This window comes from Sitophilus oryzae, unplaced genomic scaffold (genome assembly GCF_002938485.1).
Source record: "Sitophilus oryzae breed Bouriz unplaced genomic scaffold, Soryzae_2.0 scaffold_1396_pilon_pilon, whole genome shotgun sequence".
In the NCBI taxonomy this organism is placed as follows: Eukaryota; Metazoa; Arthropoda; class Insecta; order Coleoptera; family Curculionidae; genus Sitophilus; species Sitophilus oryzae.
The window spans coordinates 9,079,943-9,103,405 of NW_022146055.1; the positions used below are offsets into that span (position 1 = coordinate 9,079,943).

A 23,463-nucleotide genomic window follows, 5' to 3' on the forward strand; every position below is an offset into this window, starting at 1 on the left:
TAGGGATCATCTGACTTATGAGAATGCTTAAACACTATTTACCATAACATTTCATTGATGCTGTTAACAATGTTGTTCCTTGAAAATGATCAAAATATGATCGAAACGTTGGATTAAAGATTATGTTATAATTGTAATTGAATTGTATTATTAAAAGTAGACCAAATACCAAGAAAAAGTAACCATAAATTTACTATAACACAAAACTATAACATATACTGACGCATATATATTAAGATCTGCTAACGTTACATGCATTTATTTTTCCTAATATGCGAAATAGCTTTTTGCATTACCAGCCTTGGAAAAGACAACTCTCCAAAAAATTATTCGAAACACGGTGTCAACACAGGGAATAATGATTTAAAGGGAATGTTTTGGCGATTCCCTTTCCAAATAGGTACGTTATTTATAGGGCCAGAACTCCGACTTAGAACTCCTGAAAGTCTGACGAGAAGCTGGAACTAAAAATGCACCATGGAGACGCAAAATGGAACATACCAAATCATTATAACCAAGGTTATCCAAATCCAAACTCATAGAACTCGTAAATGCTGACAGAAATGACGTTTGTGCCCTAAATTCAGTATTTTAGGGGTCAATGCTCAGATCATGTTAATCTATAAATGAGTGCAAACTCAGATAACATATACAGAGAACGAGACTGCTAGGAAAAAGAAGAAACTATCAAGCATGTCAATGTGACATCTGGAAACAGTATCTGGTAACAATGGTTCAGTAAAACTCTTCTGGATTTAGTAAAGCCTAGTCGTATGTCTGGCTCCGATATGAAGCTGAACAATGAGGAAGAAATACAAAGATACGATGCAAGATCAGTACTTGGCGTTTGCCGTGGAAGTTTTCAAATATGCGACTTATTATTAGTTAAAAAAGGAAGTACAAAGAGAATCTTACCTTCGTTAAACGTAATTTTGTTCTCGCTGGTCGTGCTGCTCGACCTGGTGGTTTTCGCGCTGCCATCATATTGGTACCGCCTTCGTGCCGGAGTCGACTGACTAGAATAAGGATATTTGGAATGGAGTCCGTTGGAGCGGTAACTTCGGGAATAGCGACCGGAGGAGAGTGCAGAAGAATTGGTATTCGATTCCTCGCTGTCACTGTGATCATCATCTGAAAATAAAGAAAATAATCGTTAAATAAGCTATTTAAAAGACAGTTATTGCAAAATTCATCATTGAAATAACATTTGCCTTTGATTTCTAACACGCTAGTCCTTGATAGGAACAATTATTGATCGCGAAGATTTGAAGTATTCGTTAATAATTAAATTTACAAAGAACTTTCTTTTAAAAGAGAAGCGAGTGTTTCCACATTTATTGAGATATATATTTTTTTGATAACACCGTATATTAGTAGTACTCCGTCACTCATATAAATACCATATTGCATTTCTGTGTAACAAAGTAATTATAGCTACGTGTAAATATATTTTATGTGCGAAAAATTAACATCTTTAAAAACGGTTCGTAAAATGCAGTAACCTGTTGAAATATACTTAAATATTTGAATTGTAGACACAGTCTCACACCTCGGTAGATTTAATAATATTAGTGCTTAATTACCACTGTCGTTAATAATAATTAATTATATCATAAAATGTTAATTTTTAGTTTTAATCATCTGCTGATGAACATAGTTAGCGAAATGCGTGTCCAAAAGTAAAGTGTTTTGGTGTATTGTGGTGAATTAGTGTTTTATTTTGCTGTTGTAATACTCTCAACTGTAATCTACAAATTATTTAAATACTTTAAGAGTAAAAGACTGTTGTGGATACGCTTCAAGAGTTGTATTAATTTTTGTGCTGTGTTATCGATCATTGTATTCCACATTAGTGATATAACTTAATAATCATTACTAGATCTTGTATCATCTAATACATCTTTTTATTCTCATCTCTTATATCACTCCAAAATTTCACTTCCTTCTTTAGTTAACAACTCCCTTTTACTTTTGTACGTCAAGAAGTTTTGTTTTTATTGATCGTAACACCTATATTGATTTCATCAATTTCGCAAAGATGCTGATCTTGCCTTAAAGTTTTTCTTCTTATTAATATTGTTATGACACTTTGATCTGATCTGAACGGTGGGGAGGAGACTTTTTCAATAGATTACAGCACCAAGGCTCCTTTGTACATCTTCTCCAGGGAGACATACAGGGAAACATAGACTTTAATAAACCAGATGGGCGGGCAGTCGCATATACTTCGCCTTCCACTTAACATCGCTATCGCTACCTCTTTCATTATCATTGTTCTGTATATTTGATTCTTTCATTATCAGTATTCATTGTCATTTAACTTCACTGTTGAAAGTATTCATTGAGTTGTAAATATACTGTTAGAATTCCAGTTACAGTTTGAAGACTGGACTTCATCAAAAATGCTATTATTGGATCCTTATTGGAGTACGGCAAAACTTCTTCAGCTATTATTATCCTCCAAAAAGTGAACTTCTATTTCTAACAAACATTAACTTGCGCGGTAAAAACATTCTGTGTTGTTGATTTTGCTTTACCTATTATCATAGTTAAAAGAACTTTCAGTGGAAAATTTAATAAAACCATTTCAAGCCAGGGAAGACTTATTATCTAGAAAGTGTAAAATTACTCACGAAAAGTATTTCGTAAGTAATTTTCACTTAAGTTTATTTTTGATCGAAGTATTTTTGAACTTCATGTTATTGTTAGTTTTTTTTATTGAAGTACTGCAAAACTTAACATTAGTTATTATTATTTTCCAATAATTGAGCTTGTATTTTCACACTCAACTTGTGCTGTGTAAAAATAGTCGGCAATATCATCTCACACTAATAAATACTTATTACACAGGAAGTCTAAAATTACGTATGAAAATAAGTTTCATATATCTGGACAAACAAAGCACTTTTGTATAGGTACCTCTATACATAATTGTGAGCAATTAACTTATTTTGATTAAAAAAATTCGTAGATGTTCCATGTCCACGGCATATTGGTACTCCCTGTATATTTTGTAGGTCTGCTTTGGATAAAAATAGAGAATTTTTTTCTCAATATCTACGCGATGTGGCGTTTTTTTACAAGAGACAAAAAATGTAGTAAATACTAGGAGGACCATTTTAGAAAAAAAATTAGTCGTCGGTGGAGTTGGAAAATATTTATACTAAATTTTATATAGGGATGGGGGTAGTTTTCACCCTTCCCATACTTTTTCTTGTTTTTTTGTTACAGTAAAATGTTATAGCACTTAAAGTTAAACATTGATACGCCAAATCTCATTCAAATCAGAATAGCGGTTCTCAAAACATCTTAAAAAAATGTGTTTATTTTTTTATCTATACAGGGTGCTACAAATTCGAGGTACGAGCATTGGTATCTCGAAAACAGTAATAGATACAAAGGTGGTTAAATTGGGACAAAGTTGCGCTTTGAGATGTTCACCAAGATGCCATCAAAAAAGTTTTACAAATTTCAAGGATTGCTGAGTTTCTTTGGAAAAAAAGATTTTTTTAAAAATTAATTTTATTTTTTCCTGTCGTTATTTTTTAGAAAATCAAAAAACTAATTGCACATTCTCATGGCCACTTTATTAGACCTATCTGATAGTATTTTTAGATTTTTAAATTAGCTGATAATATGTGGGATACAGCGGCCAACTTAATTTTTTCAAATACGGACCTGCACTTTTTATTTTAGGTTATGAAAGAGCTCAGTCTCCTGAATATAATGATATGTCACACTTTATACTATTTTTGTTTTGAATGCCTTAACAACAACTATTTAATTATTTAAAATAATTTCAAGTCCAACTCTGGTTTTATAAATTATTTAATCTGATTATATTCATCGCAACAATAACTAATTACTAATTAACATTGAATAAGGAAAATAGAGCCAATTGGAAGATTCAAATAAATAATATCCAGGTCAGCAATTTAAAGATATTATTTTAAACTTTTTTTTATTGTGAAATTTGGAAATCTCAGTGTGCGATCTAATAATATGCATAATATTAATCGTATCTAGTTATTATAAATAAATCAACTTCTGCAAACTCTACATGTTCGAAAGGGTTACCACCCTTCCAATATTGCACAAATTTATTTTTCGTTCAATTTTATTTATAACTCTTTGAACTTTTTTCTTATACTTCCGAATGTATTTTCCAATACTCTTTTTTGTAAATGTTGAAGATCTATTTGATTGTTTGTATTATATTATATTTATAGGTACTATTTATTTTATATTATTTTTTATTATTTTATTGCAATTGATTTTCCGTATTCAATGTTTTACTCCACGTCATTGTTAATTTTGAAAGCTTATCAATATTGTAACGATGAATAAATTAAATATTATAATTAATAGATTGAATATTAAAAAAACAACAGAGCCGGACTTGAAATTAGTTTAAATAAATTATGTTCAAATGTCCGAAACAAAAAAAAATATTAAGTGTGGCATATCATTGTACTCGGGAGACCGAGTTCTTTCAACACATAAAATAAAAAATGCAGGTCCGTATTTAAAAAAATTAAGCTGGCCTCTGTATTTCACAAATTGTAAGCTATTTTGAAAATCTAAAAATACTATCCGATAGGCCAAATAAAATGGCCAGGAGAATGTGTAATTAGTTTTTTGATTTTCTAAAAAATAACGACAGGAAAAAATAAAATTGATTTTCAAAAAAATCAGTTTTTTCCAAAAAACTCAGCAGTCCTTGAAATTTTTAAAACTTTTTCGATGGCGTCTTGGTGAACATCCGAAAGCGCAACTTTGCCCCAATTTAACCATCTTTGTATCTATTACGCTTTCCGAGACAAACAACAAATGCTCGTACCTCGAACAACAAACAAATGCTCGTACCTCGAATTTGTAGCACCCTGTATACCGTCAGTGAGTTAAAAAGCTCTAAACTCACGTATTTTCATTACCGCACTCCTTGTTTAGGTGACTACCAAAGAGAAAAACATATTTTGTAAAACATTTATTTTGCACTTAATTGGAAAAATATGTTATGAGTACCTTTTCATTTCCATAGTTGTGTACTCTTTTCGGTGCACCATTTTTCATAGAGTATGTATATTCATACTTCTGTTTCGATCTTGCTGGAAGCAATCCAGATATGGCTCCGAATGCCTCTTCTTCAATGTCAGAGGGAATACTTTTTTTTTCACACTAAGGGTCGTCCACTGCCGGAAACACTGCGACCTGTGAGGCCTATTGTGTTTGAGGGAATACTTTCCGAATCGCTCATTTTTTTAAACTAGTGACATCAATATTATTTACTGTCATATTGACATTGCCATGCATGGTGTTATTTGAATAAAGGTATTAAGGTAATTGATTTTTAGGATAGGTATATAATTAAGTACAATAATTTTTAAAACTGATTGTGTGTTTTTATAGTTAGACGTAGATAAAATATTGTACAATACACGCGAGTTAACTACTAAGATACTTGTGTGGATACACAACTCGTGCTACGCACTCGTTGTGCTACTTTCACACGCGTATCTTAATGATACTGTTAACTCACTTGTATCGTAAATATTTATTAAAGTTTTATGCCCTCTAAGAAACAATCGAGGTACTTTTGTATAGAGGTAAACTGTGTTTAATGAACTTATTTTGATTCCAAAAATACGTAATAGTCCTATGTCCACGGAATATTGGGACAGTCTGTATAATTACGTGACTATTAACATAATTACATGACTATCAAAATTAGGGGACTTTCTAGACCATACCATAATGCAATATACGGATCAAAATATCCATAAGTTTAACACTGTTCTTTATATGAAGTAAAACAAGTTTTCTAACTATTGTTTTGTAATTTTTGTGGAATGCGGAATGCACTGCGATTATTTAACTTTTAAGTAACCGTGTGATCTCGTCCTACGTACAGAGATGTTTCAGATTCATTCATCGTTTCCCGACAAATATATCGCTAATTTATTGCGTGCGGCATCACGTGAAATGCGTCTCCGCGGGAAAATAATAAAAATTGAATCTTCTCGCGAGACAACCGCGAAGCGTTAATGTATTTTTATCCTAGCATCTAATATCTACCGAGTGGTTCCAAAAATAAACGGCGGGCAGGCGAGTAGTCATGAGACACTCGTGTTTAGACGTCAAATAATGAAAGCATGTGATTCGGTACAGTGAAAAAACGTTGTGACCTATTTGAACAATAAATACCTATCTGACTTCGACTAATAGACTAATAAGTGAAAGATATTGAGATAATAGATAATATGAAATACAGAGTGGATGTTTAAAAAAGCTGTACAGGGTGTCCCATTTTGGTTGAAATTATACGGTATCCCCGATATCTATTCGTGAAGATAGAAGGGTGAAGATCGTCGGTCGCCAACAGTAGTAACTAGCACTGGTATATACGTAGCGTCGCACGTGCTCGCTCCAGCCGTCACGCTCCTAGAGCCGTAGTTCCGCCTGTCGCGAACAGAAGTAACTGGTAACTGCTGTAACTGATTATCGACGCTCGACCTCGGCGGCGACGAAACTTCGCTCCAGCCGTCGCGCTCCTGGAGCCGTAGTTTCGTCTGTCGCGAATAGAAGTAACAGGGTTGCCACAAGAAAATTTTTGATTGTGCAGAACTTGACCATAAAAATGTGTAGCATGTAGCCACACCCATGACCAATAATAGTAAACTATCTAATAAGACTAAGAAAAAGACGTACGTTCACCAAATTTTAAAACATGGTGGTAAAACGAATGGAGTCTCACTTCCACTCGTTTGTATACGTCAATATATTCATTTCCCATTTCATTTCCTCTCATGCCAGCAAATATTGCAATGACGTCAAAATTCATGTCGCGAAACTAACGATTTTATTTTATGGACAAATTAGACCGGTTAAAAAAGTCTGTGTAAAAACTGTAAACAATTCAGGACTGTTTAATCGGCCAAATTTGTCCATAGAAACTGCAGTCCTTGCTGATGTGAGAGGAAGTGAAATAGAAATTGAATATTATTCACGTATGCCAACAAGTAGAAGTGTGACTGAACTACAGTGACATAATTGAGGCAGTGAAATTTGGCCAAAGTACGTGTTATGTATTATTTAAGGAATTAAACAATCCTGTCTATTTACCGTTTTTGACTCCACCAATAGACGGTCCTTGATGCATGACCCAGTTCATACTCTGACATTTTACTGAACACATGAACACTGATGACGGAAAATGATATTTGTCAGTTCAAAATTTAAAGTTCAGTTGTGGCCTCTTTTAATGTAACTTAGATAACTTAAAAGCAAAAAAAAACAGCTTTTGTCAGCTAATTTACTGTTCTGGTATTATTTTTTATAAGAAATATGTAAATTCTTTACATATTTCGATTGTGGTGGAGCTGTGCAATCATGGAAGAAAATGTGTAGCAAAATACACAATTGTGTAGCTTGTGGCAACCCTGAGAAGTAACTAGTCCCTGCTGTAACTGGCTATCGACGGCGACGCTTGACCTCGGCGGCGACGTACTTCGTTCCAGCAGTCGCTGGAGCGCTTCTAGGGTTCCGGTTTTCCGGGTTTTAGGTTTCGTCTAGGGTTCCGGTCCAGTCGCTACTTTCGAAATTGCAATTTTTGGTATGTACTAGACATTGTATAAAATAGCCTTGTGTGAAAGACGAAACGTAAAAGCAAATAAAATAAAATAAAAATATTTTATTTGCTTTTATACATTTATATAAGTTTTATTGTTTATATCTATTTTTAAGGTTAGTTTAGGCCAATAAACAATTTTATTTTGACAGTGTTGGACTTTGTTCTTGATTTTAACATTAAATATATATTATATTGCATTACACAAATGTATGAGCCGTTGCTTTTATTTAAACGAAAATTGATAACAAGGAATGTCATCGTTTTTCTAATAACGAAATAGAATGGCTATACACAATTATAAATTCGATATTTGGAAAATGAGTGGCGGATAAAAGTTACATTAATCTACAAATATAGATAAATTAGATATATTTTTAGCGAGGACTACGACACTTTGGAAGTCGGAACCTCGGTTACAAAATCGCGGTATTTTGTAGCGGTATTTTTCTGGAACATCACTACTCAGAAACAAAGAGAGCTAAGAAAATTTTGTTGACAGCAACTTCCGTTTGACAATAAAGTGGCACAGGTTTGTGCAAACCGCATCGTCCTATCTTTACTAATAACGGAGATACCCTATGATTTCAACCAAAATAGGACACACTGTACATCAGAATTTGTATTTGAAATTTTCAGCTTTCAATATGCCCAATTTATGATTTAACCAATGCTTATTCTAGATCAAGTTTTTATCAATATTTGGCATGTTTAATTTTTTATCTCGAAAACTATTAAAGATTGGTATAGATTAGTATAATAGGCACAATTTGAGATATGGAAGTAGTTTCGGAAAATATAATAATATACCGGGTGTTCTATAACAGAGATGCTACCACTTTTGGTATAAAGCGGCAACACTATAATGCTGAAAATAATTCAGACAGATAAAGCAGGTGTCTTTATGCAAAAATCCAAATTTTCACCGGTTCTGCATAATCGTGTAATGTGCCATGGCCGTAAATCAGCATGTATAGCTGTATAGAAATTACACGCTTATAAACATTTATTTTTTACTTTAAAATAATTGGTTAAAACTGTAAGCAGTTCAAAACCAGATCAATTAGTTTACTGATACATCTCAACATACTTATACATATAAATTATACTTATATGTTTATATAATATACTTACTTATACATATAAAGTCAGCAATACCTTAAATCGTGAGTGTTATTTTTTTATGATTAATTCTTCTTATTGAAAAAGTAATAAGTTTTAATCTATGTTAAATTGACCAAGACTGTCAAGTAGGGGACAGGCATAAACCAAATTTACCAGTTTTTACTGGATTAATTTGTTCCACAAATTACAACTAATATACTTAATAAACTAGAGCCCCCAGACTTCCCGTAGTTATGAATAACTAGAGCCAAATTAGGGAGATATTATAGGAAAATTCAACGCAAACGCTTCATGCTTTGAAATTTAGTGCGTTGTTTTTCCTTTCAAATATATCTACACTCGAAAAATAGCACGAAAAACGGGCCTACCTTAATTTGATGATTTTTTAAGTAATTTGTAGCTAAATTATTTGACTTTTTAGTATCTCTTTCTAAATTGAAAATGAAAGTTTCTTTCTGTCAATTATACGAGGGAAAACAAAATGTTGATATTTTGGTGAAAGTTTGAAACACCCTGTGGGGTACGTTAACAAAGCAAAAAATTTTAAAAATCATTTTATCATCTATGTACGTTTTTTCTCGATAGTTGTAAGTGATTTTGAAATTCCTTGCCTTGTTAACTTACTCCAAATGGTGTTGCAAACTTTCACCAAAATATCAACATAGAGATACTAAAAACAACGACACAAGAGATACTTAAGAGTCACATAATAGCTTCAAATCGCTTAAAAAATTATCAAAATCGGTCCATTAGAACACAATATATAAAACTTTAAAATACATGAAAATTAAGATGCTCGATCTTCGTGCCGCTAAGTATAGATTATTATCATTAAACTGTCAATAATATTTAATATCAATATGTAAGTTATGTTATATAAAATGATAATACTGAATGGATATTTAGATAACTGTTTTGGAGTACTAGTGGTGTACAATTATCGTAAAATCACAATTTTTTCGCAGAATACTCATAAATGCTAGTTGTTTTGCACTTACTAATTGTATTGTAATGATCTACTTCGCGACTTGCCAAAAGTTTTTTTCCACTTTAAAAATGGACCACGAAACGCTTATTATAACAAGACACTGTCAACGATAGTGTTTTTCACTCGATTACTTGGACTTGGACGTAAAAATCATCTTGTGATCATTGAACTGAGTGAAAATGTATACGTTGTAGTAGCACGTGTCACAGCGTGTCCCGATCAAAGGGGGAAAAATAAAGTATTCCATCATAAATTCCGTAAAAATTCAAATAATAAATCACAGAAATAATTTCTGTGTTTTGTTATTTCCAGTGCTTTCAATAACATCCCATATTTGGTCAGATGTAGAGCATCTGCTGTGCCACTATCCGATAATGGAATACCGGCGCTTTAAAACTTTAAGGCAAGGTTTTTTGGAGGGACTAGATGAAACTGCAGGGGGAAGCCAACATAAGCGACATCGGGAACTTTGCAAATAGCTGGAAGAGCTTTAACGCAAAGAAAGAATGAGAGGAAGGTTTGGTACAATAATACAGGGGTTGATCAAATAGTGAGGAGTCAAACAGGATCACAAACCCCAGCAACCAAACTAACCTAACCTATTTCCAATAATAACATCCCATATTTGGTCAGATGTAATTCTGAACTGAGTTTAATATTATCCTGTTGTCATGACCATGTATATACATTGTTGATACAACAAAATTATTACTGAAGAAAAAATAAAACAAACATTTATAATTAAATAGTAAATTTAATTATCCATGTTTAATTGACACAAAACTTGTCAAAATCAAAAATTAGTACTAATTATAGAATGATTAAAAAGAATAGTTCCCCGTTTCCCGACACACAAATATATTTCCAAAAATATTTTTCTTCGAATTTTAAACTACACCATTTAAAAATAATTTGTACCAATATAAAAATAATTCAAAACCTTCATAAAAACTTTGCCAAGCGCCATTAAAAAATAAAGAAAAGTAAGTAAATTGCTGCTAAGTATATGAAGTCTAGGGCTTGACCTCGCCAAAACTATTATCGATTGTCATTACCCTGCTGTCTTGACTTTGTCTTGTTTTTTTTTCGATGGTATGGAAAAAAATAAAAATATTTAATATTTAAAACAGGATAGGAAAAAAAACTAATTATTTCAAAATTTAGTAATAGATTGTATGCAAGATGTAATCGGTAATTTGATTGCTTTTATAGTAGTTCTTTCTGTAAAACAGGTAGAAAGAAGGGTTACACTAGTTTTCTATCTCTTAAAACTAATTGTAAAATGAGTCTATTACAGTTACTATGATGACAATGAAACTGTGTTGATTTTATGGCGCTACGAAAATTTATGAGTAATAAACCGTTTTATAGCTTAATTGTCGGTCTAAACAGATTACTGTTTGGTACTTTTGAGGTTTTTTAATTGTTACATATATTTTTCCAGATTTATGGAGATATTTTTTACTCTATATTTACGATTTTATGCTTCCGATTTTATAAAGTAAAAAAATTATTATTAAAATTAATAACACGATAAATATTATTGACTATAATTTATATTAGTATTAATGCACGTTTGTGTTGCCCTATTCAAATTTAACAAAAAGTAAATACAGATTAAAATACAAATTATTGTCAAAACTAGTTATTGACTACATAAATAAACATTTTTCTTCTTAAGGTGCCGTGCAGATTCCTGCGTAGGCGTTCATCTTTTTCTTCCCTACCAGATGGTTCTATTAACTGTAGCGACTTGGAGTGCTTGGAAGTCCTGTATGCCTGTCCAATGACTAATATTTCTCAGCCAGGATAGCTTCCTTCGGCCTATTCTCCTTTTGCCCCCTCTATTTTACCCTGCCGAATCAGACGCTGAAAGTCATAGCGTTCTCCACGTAGTATGTGTCCAAATAGGCTATTGATGATTTCGAAGAGTTCACGTTCTTCTAGACCAGCTCTTCTGAGAATGTCTTCATTCCTCACACGGTCGACCCAGGGCACTCTTAGCATTCGTCGTAGGGTCCACATTTCAAAGGCTTCGATTCGGTTTATTGTTGCTACCTTCAGTGTCCATGCTTCCACACTATATAACAAAATGGACCAGACATAGCACTTCACCATTCTGTATCTAAGGCCGAAGTTCAAGTTCAGTCTCAGAAAAGTAGATCTGGCTTGTTCGATCCTGCATTTGATCTCCTTATCTGGATCCCACGTTTCGTTAACCATGCATCCCAAATATTTAAATTGTGTGACCTGCTTGATGACCTCTCCATTTAAGTAAATTCTGGTGTTCGGAATATTGTTTCTGCTAACAGCCATAAATTTAGTTATTATAAATAAATAAACATTAACGATATTCAAATTAGAAACTAAAGATTGTACGATTAGATATGATGTAGTATACAATATTATACTTCTGTAAATTTTATGCGCTAAGCTCAAAGTAGATTATGAAGATAGAAAAAACCTTTGAAATGTTAAATATTAAAAAAAGGACAGCATTAATTATTTAAAAAAAACATATTTTAGAAATGAAATATTTGTCAATTATTCATAGAATACAGAACCCGAAGTAGGTTGATATTATAAGGTATGTTACGGTTAAAGTCCGATGTCCGGTTAATGTCGACGTTAACAGGTTAATGTTTTTGGTTGTTTTGTTGTGTGTTATTCTCGAGACTAACCGGGTAATGTCGACATTAACCAGACATCGGACCTTCACCGTAACATATACAATAGACTATACAGGATGAGACAATAGCAATGTAAAATCTATTTTGCCTGATGGATGCGAAACCTGGAAGGTTAAGCGTGGTCTCCTAAGTAAGCCCTGAGACAGTATAATGAGTAAGTTCCCGTTATAATTCAAGACAGGGGAATACACAATAGATCTGTAAGGTGGCGGTGATTATCTACCCTCCTAAACATAACTCATAGACATAACCTCCTAAACAAACTACGCGTGGTTTCATGGATCGCCTGCAGGTGTTTGTTAACAAGTGTCTTCGAAGAATATTGAGAATTTTACCAATCAAATTAACAATGAACTGTGGAGAAGAAAATTACAAAATCAAATAGATATCGAAGTTAAGAAAAGAAAGTGGGGCTGGATTGGTCACATTTTGCGCAGACCTCACAGAGATATCGCAAGACAGGCACTTGAATGGAATCCACAGGGAAGACCAAAAAATACCTAGAGAAGAACAGTAGCCTCTGAAGCCCAAGAGATTGGGAAAACATGGGGAGAGATCAAACAGACGCCCAGAATAGGATCAGATAGAAACATCTCTTGGAAGCCCTATGTTCCACAAAGGGATGACGAGAACTTATTATTATTATACAGGGTGACTCTTAAATAAGATCAAATATTTTCAGGGCTGGTAGATCTCGAAAAAAGAGACATATTTTCTCTTTCCGTTTTTCAAATAAGTCTCAAATAACCGAGTTATTTTACTTTTAAAAATTATCAAAATTTAAGCAAAAATATATTTTTTTAAATTTTCGAAGTAAAATATCTCGGTTATTTGGGACTTATTTGAAAAATGACAAAGAGAAAAAAATATGTTTCTTTTATCGAGATCTACCAGCCCTGAAATATTTGCACTTATTTAAGACTCACCCTGTATTGTTAATTCTAATTCAATAATTACACATCAGTATATGCTTTATCTATATAGTAATAAACAAATAAAAATACAGTAAACTATGTAATTATTTTAATCCTCCAAATTTTGAAAACGAGTGATTTTACTTTATTTTATTTTATATATAAGCATTACATGTATTACATTATTATTTTTTATTGGAAAATTACTGTCATTGTATTTATTATCAAATGATTTATTTAGCTCAGTGTGGCAAAATAAAATCTAATGTACCGTAAAACAATAAAATTATTAATTCTCCACAAAACTGTGTATAAACGTTTATAAGATCGTAGTTATTCATTCTAAAAATAAAATAAATATTTGACGCAAATGAAATATTGAAAATAACTTATTTTCACAACTGTTTGTCATAAAATGAACTTAGAGCATGTTTTAGTGGCGACGAATTATACGGATATTAAATCATACCATCAATTTTGACATTGCGGGATACTAAATTATAACCCATTATCCAAAAATACTGGATTGACTCATTGCAAGTTAAACAAATTCCAATATAATATTAATTATCAAATGTGTCAATTGTAATCGTTCAAAAATATCTTGATAGTAAAAACTTTTGATCACACTGTACTTTTTCCAAATATTTTAAGGAAGACATAAAGGTATTTTTTAAAAAGTGTTCACAATATATATTTAATTGTAGATGTTATCTAGAATAAATTATACTATAAAAATTATTGATTTTTCATAACTTTCCAATATATGAGACAATTTTTATAATAAAATACATAAAACTTTAATATACCTGATCTTTCTGAAAAGTGGCTTACCCCTATAACTTTTTTATTTTTTCCGACAAATAAACGAGATTTTGTACGTTACTATACATATGACATAAATCAGGATTGATTGGCGTATTCAATAATAATTGTTTCTCCAAAAAATTCCTTTATGGGTATTTAGCCACTGCACTGCAAGAAAATCTACAAAATAAAATAGTTATTTTTTGTAAACACTTCTGCGTTAAACCTAAACGGACGCTGCTTGTCAGAAGTTTACAGTAATATAAATTTGCCTAACAAGGAAAAAAGTGCTTAACGTTTCGGAAAGTTATCTCTTTCCGTCGTCAGAAGTAAAAAAAATACAAAGAATAAAGAAAAAAACTATTTAACTATTCGAGAACACTTTACTTTTTTAAAACAGATACGTCTACAAAAAACCGTTGACGTTTTGTTAAAATGATATTATATCAAATTAAACTTCAAAATTAACAATTACTACCTGATAACAATTACTTAATAAGGTAAAACCAAAAGCCCCAAACTTTCTCTATGATTATTTTTAAATTTTACGTATGTTATGTTTATTTATGTTATGTTCTTTAAAATCAAAGAAGCGATTGCCATACATTACTAACATCTACAGATGCATGAGCAATACATTTATTTTTATTAGATTGAATTAAAAAAGCCTCTTTTATCTTTCTTTTAGAGGCTATCGCTTTTTTCATTATAATTTTGGCGTTATTATAATTTATTCTGTGCGCTGTGTCCCATGAATGTTGAGAAATCTTAGATTTTTGTAAAAATCTCCCTTTCTTAAATAATCTTTATGTTCTTTAATTCTAACATTTAAGGGTCTAGATGTTTCACCAATGTAAAATTTATCGCATTCACAGGGTATTTGATATATTACTTTTTTTGTTTGTTGTTCTGGTATTCATTGGTTTAGTATGTGATAAAATGGATCTAAGTGTATTCTGTGTTTTGAAAGATGTTCGTGAACCTGCCCAACAAGTTAGGGAAAATTATGACAGACGACATCCAAAAAATGACAGAAAAATAATTTAACAGGCAGTAACTGACACTGTCATATAATTTCAAAGATTACTGTTTAAAATATAGTATATTGTATAAAATGTATAAAAAAGAGCAATGTTGTTTAAAAAAGTGTATAAAGCAAAGGTGATTTCGTAATTAAAAAATAAATAAATTGAAAAAATTAATAAATAAAAATGTGATGAGTTCTAACTGAAGAACGGACGACACACTATATCTTTAAGATCGAGGTGATTAACCCCCCTTCCTACTCATTCTACATTCTACATTCTATATGCTACAACGATGCTACATACGTATCGTATTGATTATCCTATTAACGTAAAATAGTTACTTTTTAGTATGTAAGTAATATTCGACATTGTGTTAATTTCATCTTAGATATTAGTACAATTAAATGTAACATGCTAATAATATTTATTTTTAACTTACACTCTGTAACCATTCTATTTACATGATTATTCTTCAGTAATTCATTCACTATTACTCGATTATTGCATTGCACAATTAAATATCAGTTGTGTTATTAGAACTGTCGTTTTTAACACTACAAAAGAGGAAAACAAAATACTGTATTGATCTTGTTTTCTATTAACTAATCGCAGAATGTTACAAAAAGTTGAGATAACGCAGCGAAATAATTGGAAAAAATATTCGGACCAAACATTGCCGGCAGTCTATAGAAAATTCGCTATATCTCTGCTTATTCTAAAGTTCATGGTTCTCTTTCTTATATCTCGAAATGAAGAAAAATGCAATTTAATAAATAGAACTACCATAGTTCACTATTGATTTTTGTTTGTATTTTCAGTTAACTTAATTGTTTGATGTTTGTTTTTGATCCGCAAATTGGACTGTTTTGTTATTTGCAGAAAATAATACTATAAAATCGAACATGATAATTTAATAAATTAATACAAATATTACATATGAAAAGAAAATTATTTAGATAAACAGGATGCCTTCCTGAGGATGAATTTATGCTAATTAAGTCTAATTAGTATTTTTGATAATATTTCAAATTTCAATAGGTATGATAGAGGCTATTAAGATAAAAAAAAATATTTTTTTATTCAAAATGAGTTATTTGGGTCATAAATGACATAGATACAAAATATTTTCGTGGTGTCTGTCTGTCCGTCCGTCTATAACACGATAATTGAAAAACCGCTAAACCGACTTAACCAAATTTGTCACAAAAATACTGTGGCATCCGAGAATCGGGCCATTAGTTTTTGGTGGGGGTTGGGGTTGGTAAGGGGGTATGGGGGGGGGTTAAAAATTTAAAAAAATCGTAACTCCAAAATTACAGTAGCTAGCGAAACGCGGTTTTCAATTAGGAATAATATTTGCAACAAAATTTGTAATAACATCAAAATCAGTCAAAGTCGCAGTTTTTGAGATAAAAAAAATTGAAAAAATTCCTTTACTTTGAAACTAAAAGAACTGCCTACACACTGTTTATTAACATATTTTAGTCGGGTCAGCTATACGTGCCTCACGGCGTCAATTTTTTTAGATATTATTTCTACTTTTGTTTAATTTTATGTTGTTTGTTTCTTTCAAAATTATTAATTTACTTTTACATTATTTTTTAAAGCTAGTAAAATCATACGCTATAGCCCTTTACATTAAAATCCTAGCAATTATAGTTAATATATTACGGATTTTTGTTAATGTTATTAGCGTTATGTTGCTTTATTAAGTTTATAACTTTATTCCTCTAGGATTAAACTATACTTTTACAACTCTTGCCTAACATTCAGCAACAGGCAGAATCGAACCTATGTTGATATAAAAAATAAATCTTATTTCTACATGAGAAATCCAAAAAAACGATTCTAAAAACAGTGCAGCCTCTCCACGAGAGGGGACACAATTTTTTTTGAAACAAGCTGTATTTAGAATCGTGTCTCCATCTATGAATATATGAAATATATTTAAAAACTATGTGTGCTTTCACACTCATTCCTTTTCTTTCTTATTCTAATGAACAGTGTTACTGCTTATTGTAATGCGGGTTTGAAATAGGTACCTATTTCTAGTTGACACTTTAAAAGTATAATTGAATACCTAATTTTGTGCATTAAAAAACCATTAATTATGTAACTATCTAACAGTTCATCTGCATTCTTTAAAAACATGTGATATATACTTACTTCTTTTAGTATTTAAAACATATTCTTCCCTCTATAAGTATACATTATACCGGGTGCGTCTCAAAAGTGGCTCACCCCTATAACTTTTTTATTTTTTCAGATAAAAAAACGAGATTTAGTATGTTAGTACATGACATAAATTAGGATTGATTGACGTATTCAATTGTTTTTGGTCACTTCCTGTTTCACCGGAAATGACTACAACTTTTGATTTTTAAATGGCACCCTCAGCATTTTTTTTTTAATTTATTGGATAGAAAATGACATTCTGAATAGAATGACATATGATATGTCAACTTTTGATATTCTCGCTTAATAAAAAATCGTATTTTAAAATTCAATCTAGAGTGCCATGGCTAAGTTAAAAATACTAATTCCTAATCAAGGAGCCTTGGAAAAATAGATTTGATCCTGTAATGTTTTTAGTGCCTTGACAATTAGAAAATGCTCAAATCGTATTTTTAATCATATCTCAATTTTTTCAAATGGAAAGAGGGTGGCTCATTAGCATATTTGGAAAAGGCATTTGTTTACGAATAATTTGATACCACACACTTGGTATTTCGAGTCAAATTTTCGTTACGAACCGCAAGTTATAATTTCAAATAAACCATATGCGAAAATGTCAAAAGTTTACATATGATATGTCATTCTATTCAGAGTTTTATTTTCTATCGAATAAAGTGAAAAATACCGAGAGTACCATTTAAAATTCAAAAGTTGTAGTCATTTTCGGTGAAAAAGGAAGTGACCAAAGACAATTGAATACATCAATCAATCCTAATTTATGTCATATACTAACATACCAAAACTCGTTTTTTAACTGAAAAAATAAAAAAGTTATAGGGGTGAGCCACTTTTGAGACGCACCCGGTATACATTTCATTATACCGTATGATCGAAAAAAAACGGCGTTCAGTTAGCTTGGAAATGAACATCGATATCATTTTCCATATAATTTTACATATAAAATTTTTAAAATTTTAAAATTTGCAAGCCAATTGGACGCGGTTTTTTTCGAGTTTTATGTTTATTTTTATATTTATTTCTACAGTATTTATGCTCCATATCAAAATAATTTAAATTATATAATTATTTTTTTAGGTATATTAGATAGGTTATTTTGTAACAATCAAAAAAAAATTGGACAACAAAAGTAAAAATAAATTCTAAAAATATAAAGTATACGTATATAAAATACTATAGGTATAATAAATAAGGAATAATATGCTACCGTATGATCGAAAAAAAAACGGCGTCCAGTTGGCTTGGAAATGACGATCGATGACATTTCCCATATAATTTTACATATAAAATGACAGCGATCTTCATTTCATAGCCATCGTTGACGCCGTTTTTATTCGATCATACGGTACAATATAATTACTAAAATTTGTTGCACCCAAAAAACTATTTATTTCATCTTCATTTTAGATAAAAATAAAATTAAGTACCAATTTTAAATGGCTTCAATGAATTAAGTTCACGTTGCAACATGTTAGAAAAATTAATTAAATACCGCAAAAATAACTTTATTTTGATTATTTGCAGCAACTGAAAAAAAAAATGATATAATAAGCCAAGTATCAACAGACCTGAAGTCAAAATTATTGCAAAAATAATAATCTATTACAAAAAATGATTTTTTAATCACGGATGGCGTTAGTAATGATAGTGACTATACATTAATACATAATAATACCGTATGATCGAATAAAAATGGCGTCAGCGAATTTAAATATAAAATGACAGCGATCTTCATATCATATAGCCATCGCTGTCGCCATATTTTTTCCGAACGTACGGTGTTATACATTAATACATAATAATATAAAACATGCCAACAAAAACACTATAATAGAGCATTTACTGTATCGCACTGCACTGGATTCGGTCGGTAAAATCGTCTTAGAGCGTCTAACATCAATCAAAGAAACGTGACATATAGCCGGGGCCCATGCTAAGATGAAAATATCTAGTTACAAATGAAACTAGTGACGAAAAAAAAAACGTGTTTCTTTAGTTTGTATATTTTTGGAACACGTGAGCTCTTCACGCACATTTAGACGCATTTTTGAAAATAATATTAATGTTCTAAGTGATTAACCACGGCAGAGTATCTAATTACTTATGTAATGTAACTTATATATAATGTTAAATTATATAATGTAACTTTTCTGGATCCAGATGTTATGATTTCTTTCAATATAATTTTTTATCAAATTATGGATATTTTAGACCTAATTATATCCAAATATTGAAATCGCAAAACATTTTCCGATGCACGTCATCAATCATATCGACTATAGTGAAGTCTATAGACCTGACTAGATGAACTTTTGGCAAAAATGTTTATAAATTTGTTGAATAATTTAAGATACCGAGCAGCTCTTCATTTTACTTTATAGAGCAAATGATTGTTACAGATATTTTATTTAGATTAAAGCTGAAAAAATTAGTTTAAAACGAATTTTACTATGGCTATGTTGGTCGCCAATGGTCGCATTGCGCCGTGTTCAGCAATGTTGTCCTTTATTATTTGACAATAATTATCCTAAGTCATTATTTTATATAATATCTTGTTGTTGTTGAATCTTTGTGAGCAATTCTCGTTTTTTGCCTATTTTCGTAGTATTTTTTTTAAAAATTGCACTTATAAGCACAAACAGTTCTTTTAAGAACTAAATATTCGAGTTTTTATATTGCATTTCTTGAAATTGTGTGTTGAAAATATGCCGAAGCATTTAAAAAACAGTCGAAGCAAAGAGCTTGTAGCTTCCCTGATAAACAATTTGTGAACTTGATTTTTTTATTACCCTTGACCAGCCCCGGATCTACAATTTTTTTGAACCGGGGCAAAAAATTGATAGCAGCGCCCCCTCTCTCCAGCGTTTGCAATAAATTAATTTAAAAAACTTACAAATATCTAGATATAGGTAGGCATGTTTTGCAAACGGGACAGAATGAACCCTTAAGATTTTCCTAGATTTCCTAGATTCAGAACCTCCGAATTAGTGGAATAAATTAGTTTCAATTAGCGTAGAAGTTTGTTCCTGTAATTTCAATGTAAGCATTCACAACGTCTAAATTAGTGGTAGTCATTTTCAATTAGTAGAAAAAGTAAACAAACTTTTGACTTTTCCACTAATTATACTTCAAATTTTGCGGGAAATGTCATTTTGGCCATTGATTAGCATCCGTCAAGAGAAATCGTGGTTAGAAATCAAAAGTTTATTGTTTTATAAGCTAAATATTTGGCTTTCTTTATGGATACAACTGACTAACGCAAGCTGTTGCTAGGATATTCTATTAGTTTAATTGTGTTTTTTAAACATTGTGAATGATCGTAAATTAAAAAGTATAAAGTGTAATAATTGAAACCGCTAATTTATTCCACTATTTGCGAGGTTCTGAATGAAACTTTAGAATGTGTTCAAAAACTAACGGAGCGTTTTAAAATTAAATGAATACTTGATAGAAGAACGTAAGGTGCATACTAGGCCCTTTGTGTAGCAATTTTTTTGATTTTCAATCGTATTATATTATGATTTTGGCGCCCCTTGACACTGGCGCCCGGGGCAGTCGGTCCGTTTTGCCCCCCCCTTAGATCCGGGGCTGCCCTTGACTGCAGTCAGAGAAATAAGTTTGATTGTTGTTGATACCACTTTCAAAGTTAGTTTTTATTAAATTCTGTGATTATTAGTTTGTACATTAATAGCACCCTCTTACTTGTTATTACCACTTATGGCATTGTAAGATGTACAATAATAAATAAATAAATAACCCATAATAACGCTTAGAATAATCTTCATAAAGTACTAGTTTTTGCTAATATGTAATATGTAAAATAAGCTATAAAGCAAATAAATCAATTAATTACTAAAATATTAGTTAAATTAAAAATAAAATGTAAAACTCTTTAAAAATTGATATAATAAATATATTGTTTGTCAATTTTAACAATCTCATAAATCCATCACAATCTGGCAGCGCTGTCGCCATCGCTTGTCACTCAAAGTTGATCACGTCCAACGGAAATTGTTTTGCGATTACCATATGTTTTCTTAAATTTTTTTTTAATTAAAAAAATTATAACATTACATTTAACTTTGATTATTTTTATCTCATTTAGCTAAAAAGCCATTTGCTCCACACCACATCGTTTTGTAGATAATTTAGTAGATCTAAAGAAAGTGCATCTAAATATATGATGTAGTTGATGGCCCCATCCGACCACAAGTTCTGTATATAAACGTATGAAATATGCTTATAAACTATGTGTTATTACTTAATAGCCGGATCTGAGTAAAGTGTGTATGCTATGTTCGTATTTTTAGCCATACAGTGTATACAGGGTGGTCCGAACTGTATTCCGGAAATTTCGGCAGCATATTCTGCAGATAAAAATAAGTAAAAAAGTTCGTATAAATGTTTGTCCTAAGATGCTTAGTTTCGGAGATACAGGGTGTAGAAGTTTCATTTTTATTTCGATTTTTTTCAAATAATTTCTGAAGTAACGCCATTTGATTGAAAATTGGTGTCTGGAGGTTGAGTTTTTTGACATGAGAAATTTGATTTAGATGTCAATATGACTCCTACTTGTAGAGAGCGCCACCTACATATTTTTTGAACTGACTTGAAGAGTAATAACTTTTCGTCCGTACCTGTATAAAATACAAATTTGGGACGTTTTTTATGTAAAAAAGGTCTCTTGGTGAAAATCGTTCCGAGTAATGGTTCTCGAAATATTTGGAATCGAAATTATCAATACCTATCATCATTGACATAAATTAATGTTGACTAAACAATAATTATTAGACTGAAATCATAAATTTGAAATCTTTTTGTGTCAAAAGTTTATAAAAACAGTTTTACCATCATTTTTTCACAAATAACATTATGGTTGATTTTAAAATTAGAAAGAGTAAATATATGTATATTAATGTAAGAAAAAGTAATGCGGAATTTTTATTTTAAACTCAACTTGAATTATAAGCTCGTCATTGTTAAAACTTGATTATAATTTTATCTAAAAGATCACTGAAAGTATGTTGCTAAAAGGTTATCGAAATATAGTACAAGTATAGTACATACGCTGAAAAAGTAATTTTTATCGAAATACTAAGCTATATTTAAATATGAATTTATAACTCTCTCTTTGTAAATGTATAGCAACTTATCATTATTTGTTTAAGATATTCTAATATAAAAAGCTTATATTCTTAAAATCTCATTACTATATTTGAAGAACTGCTTTATCTACACTTAACTAAACTTGATGTTTATAAATAAAAATTATGTCGAAAAAATATATATTTTTATATAATAAAGAAAATTACTATATGTTCCTAACTAACGCAAGCTTCAAAACTTCTTACCCTAATTTTGTAAGGGTATTCCCTGTGACGACTGCACAGCAAATACTCGTCATAATACCAGGAATATACTCAAATTTTATTTATATATCCCGTAGATATTTACCCATCGTCCATCACTTATATACATTAATTTTAAAATGATAAAGAAAATGTTAATTTAAATAAATAGGTAAATATTTTAATTTTGCCATAGAATACCAAAACATTAAAACTATGCACTAAATACTTTTAATTTCTCTGATGTAACAATAATGATGTAAACATGCTATTAGTAGTAGTACCAGGTTGAACGTAAATATTATCCTATTAAGAAACCTATTAAATATTTACTTAAATTCTTTATAGACTTGCAGAAAGCATGTGGCATATGTAAAGTCTCAATTTTCAATAGACAAATGAAAAATTCCTATACCTAAAATAAACCTATTTATATATTTTCTATTATACAGGGTGAGTCTTAAATAAATACGAATATTTTCACAAATAGGGAACAGGGCTGTCACGATATAAGAAACATATTTTCCCTTTACCGTTTTTCAAATAAGTCCAAAATAATCGAGTTTTACTTTGAAAATTAATAAAAACATGATTTTTTGTTTAAATTTTGAGAACCACTAGATCTTCTCTAGATTTTCTTTCTTGTTAATTTAATCTAGGTAGTAGATTGTGATGTCATATTATCAAGATAATACCCTTGTTTATATATTAATAGTTAGTCAATGTGCCTGTATAAGTCGATG

General features: G+C 30.8%; 1 protein-coding gene across 2 annotated transcripts in view; it reads right to left on the minus strand.

The window, feature by feature from the left end:
• The window catches only part of LOC115876000, a 155,701-nt gene that overhangs the window by 96,124 nt on the left and 36,114 nt on the right, over positions 1-23,463 (minus strand). For both annotated transcript variants that reach the window (XM_030891649.1, XM_030891650.1), the window contains exon 2: positions 916-1,131. In XM_030891649.1, coding sequence (XP_030747509.1) covers positions 916-1,131 — 216 coding nt within the window. The remainder of the gene's footprint in view (positions 1-915; positions 1,132-23,463) is intronic.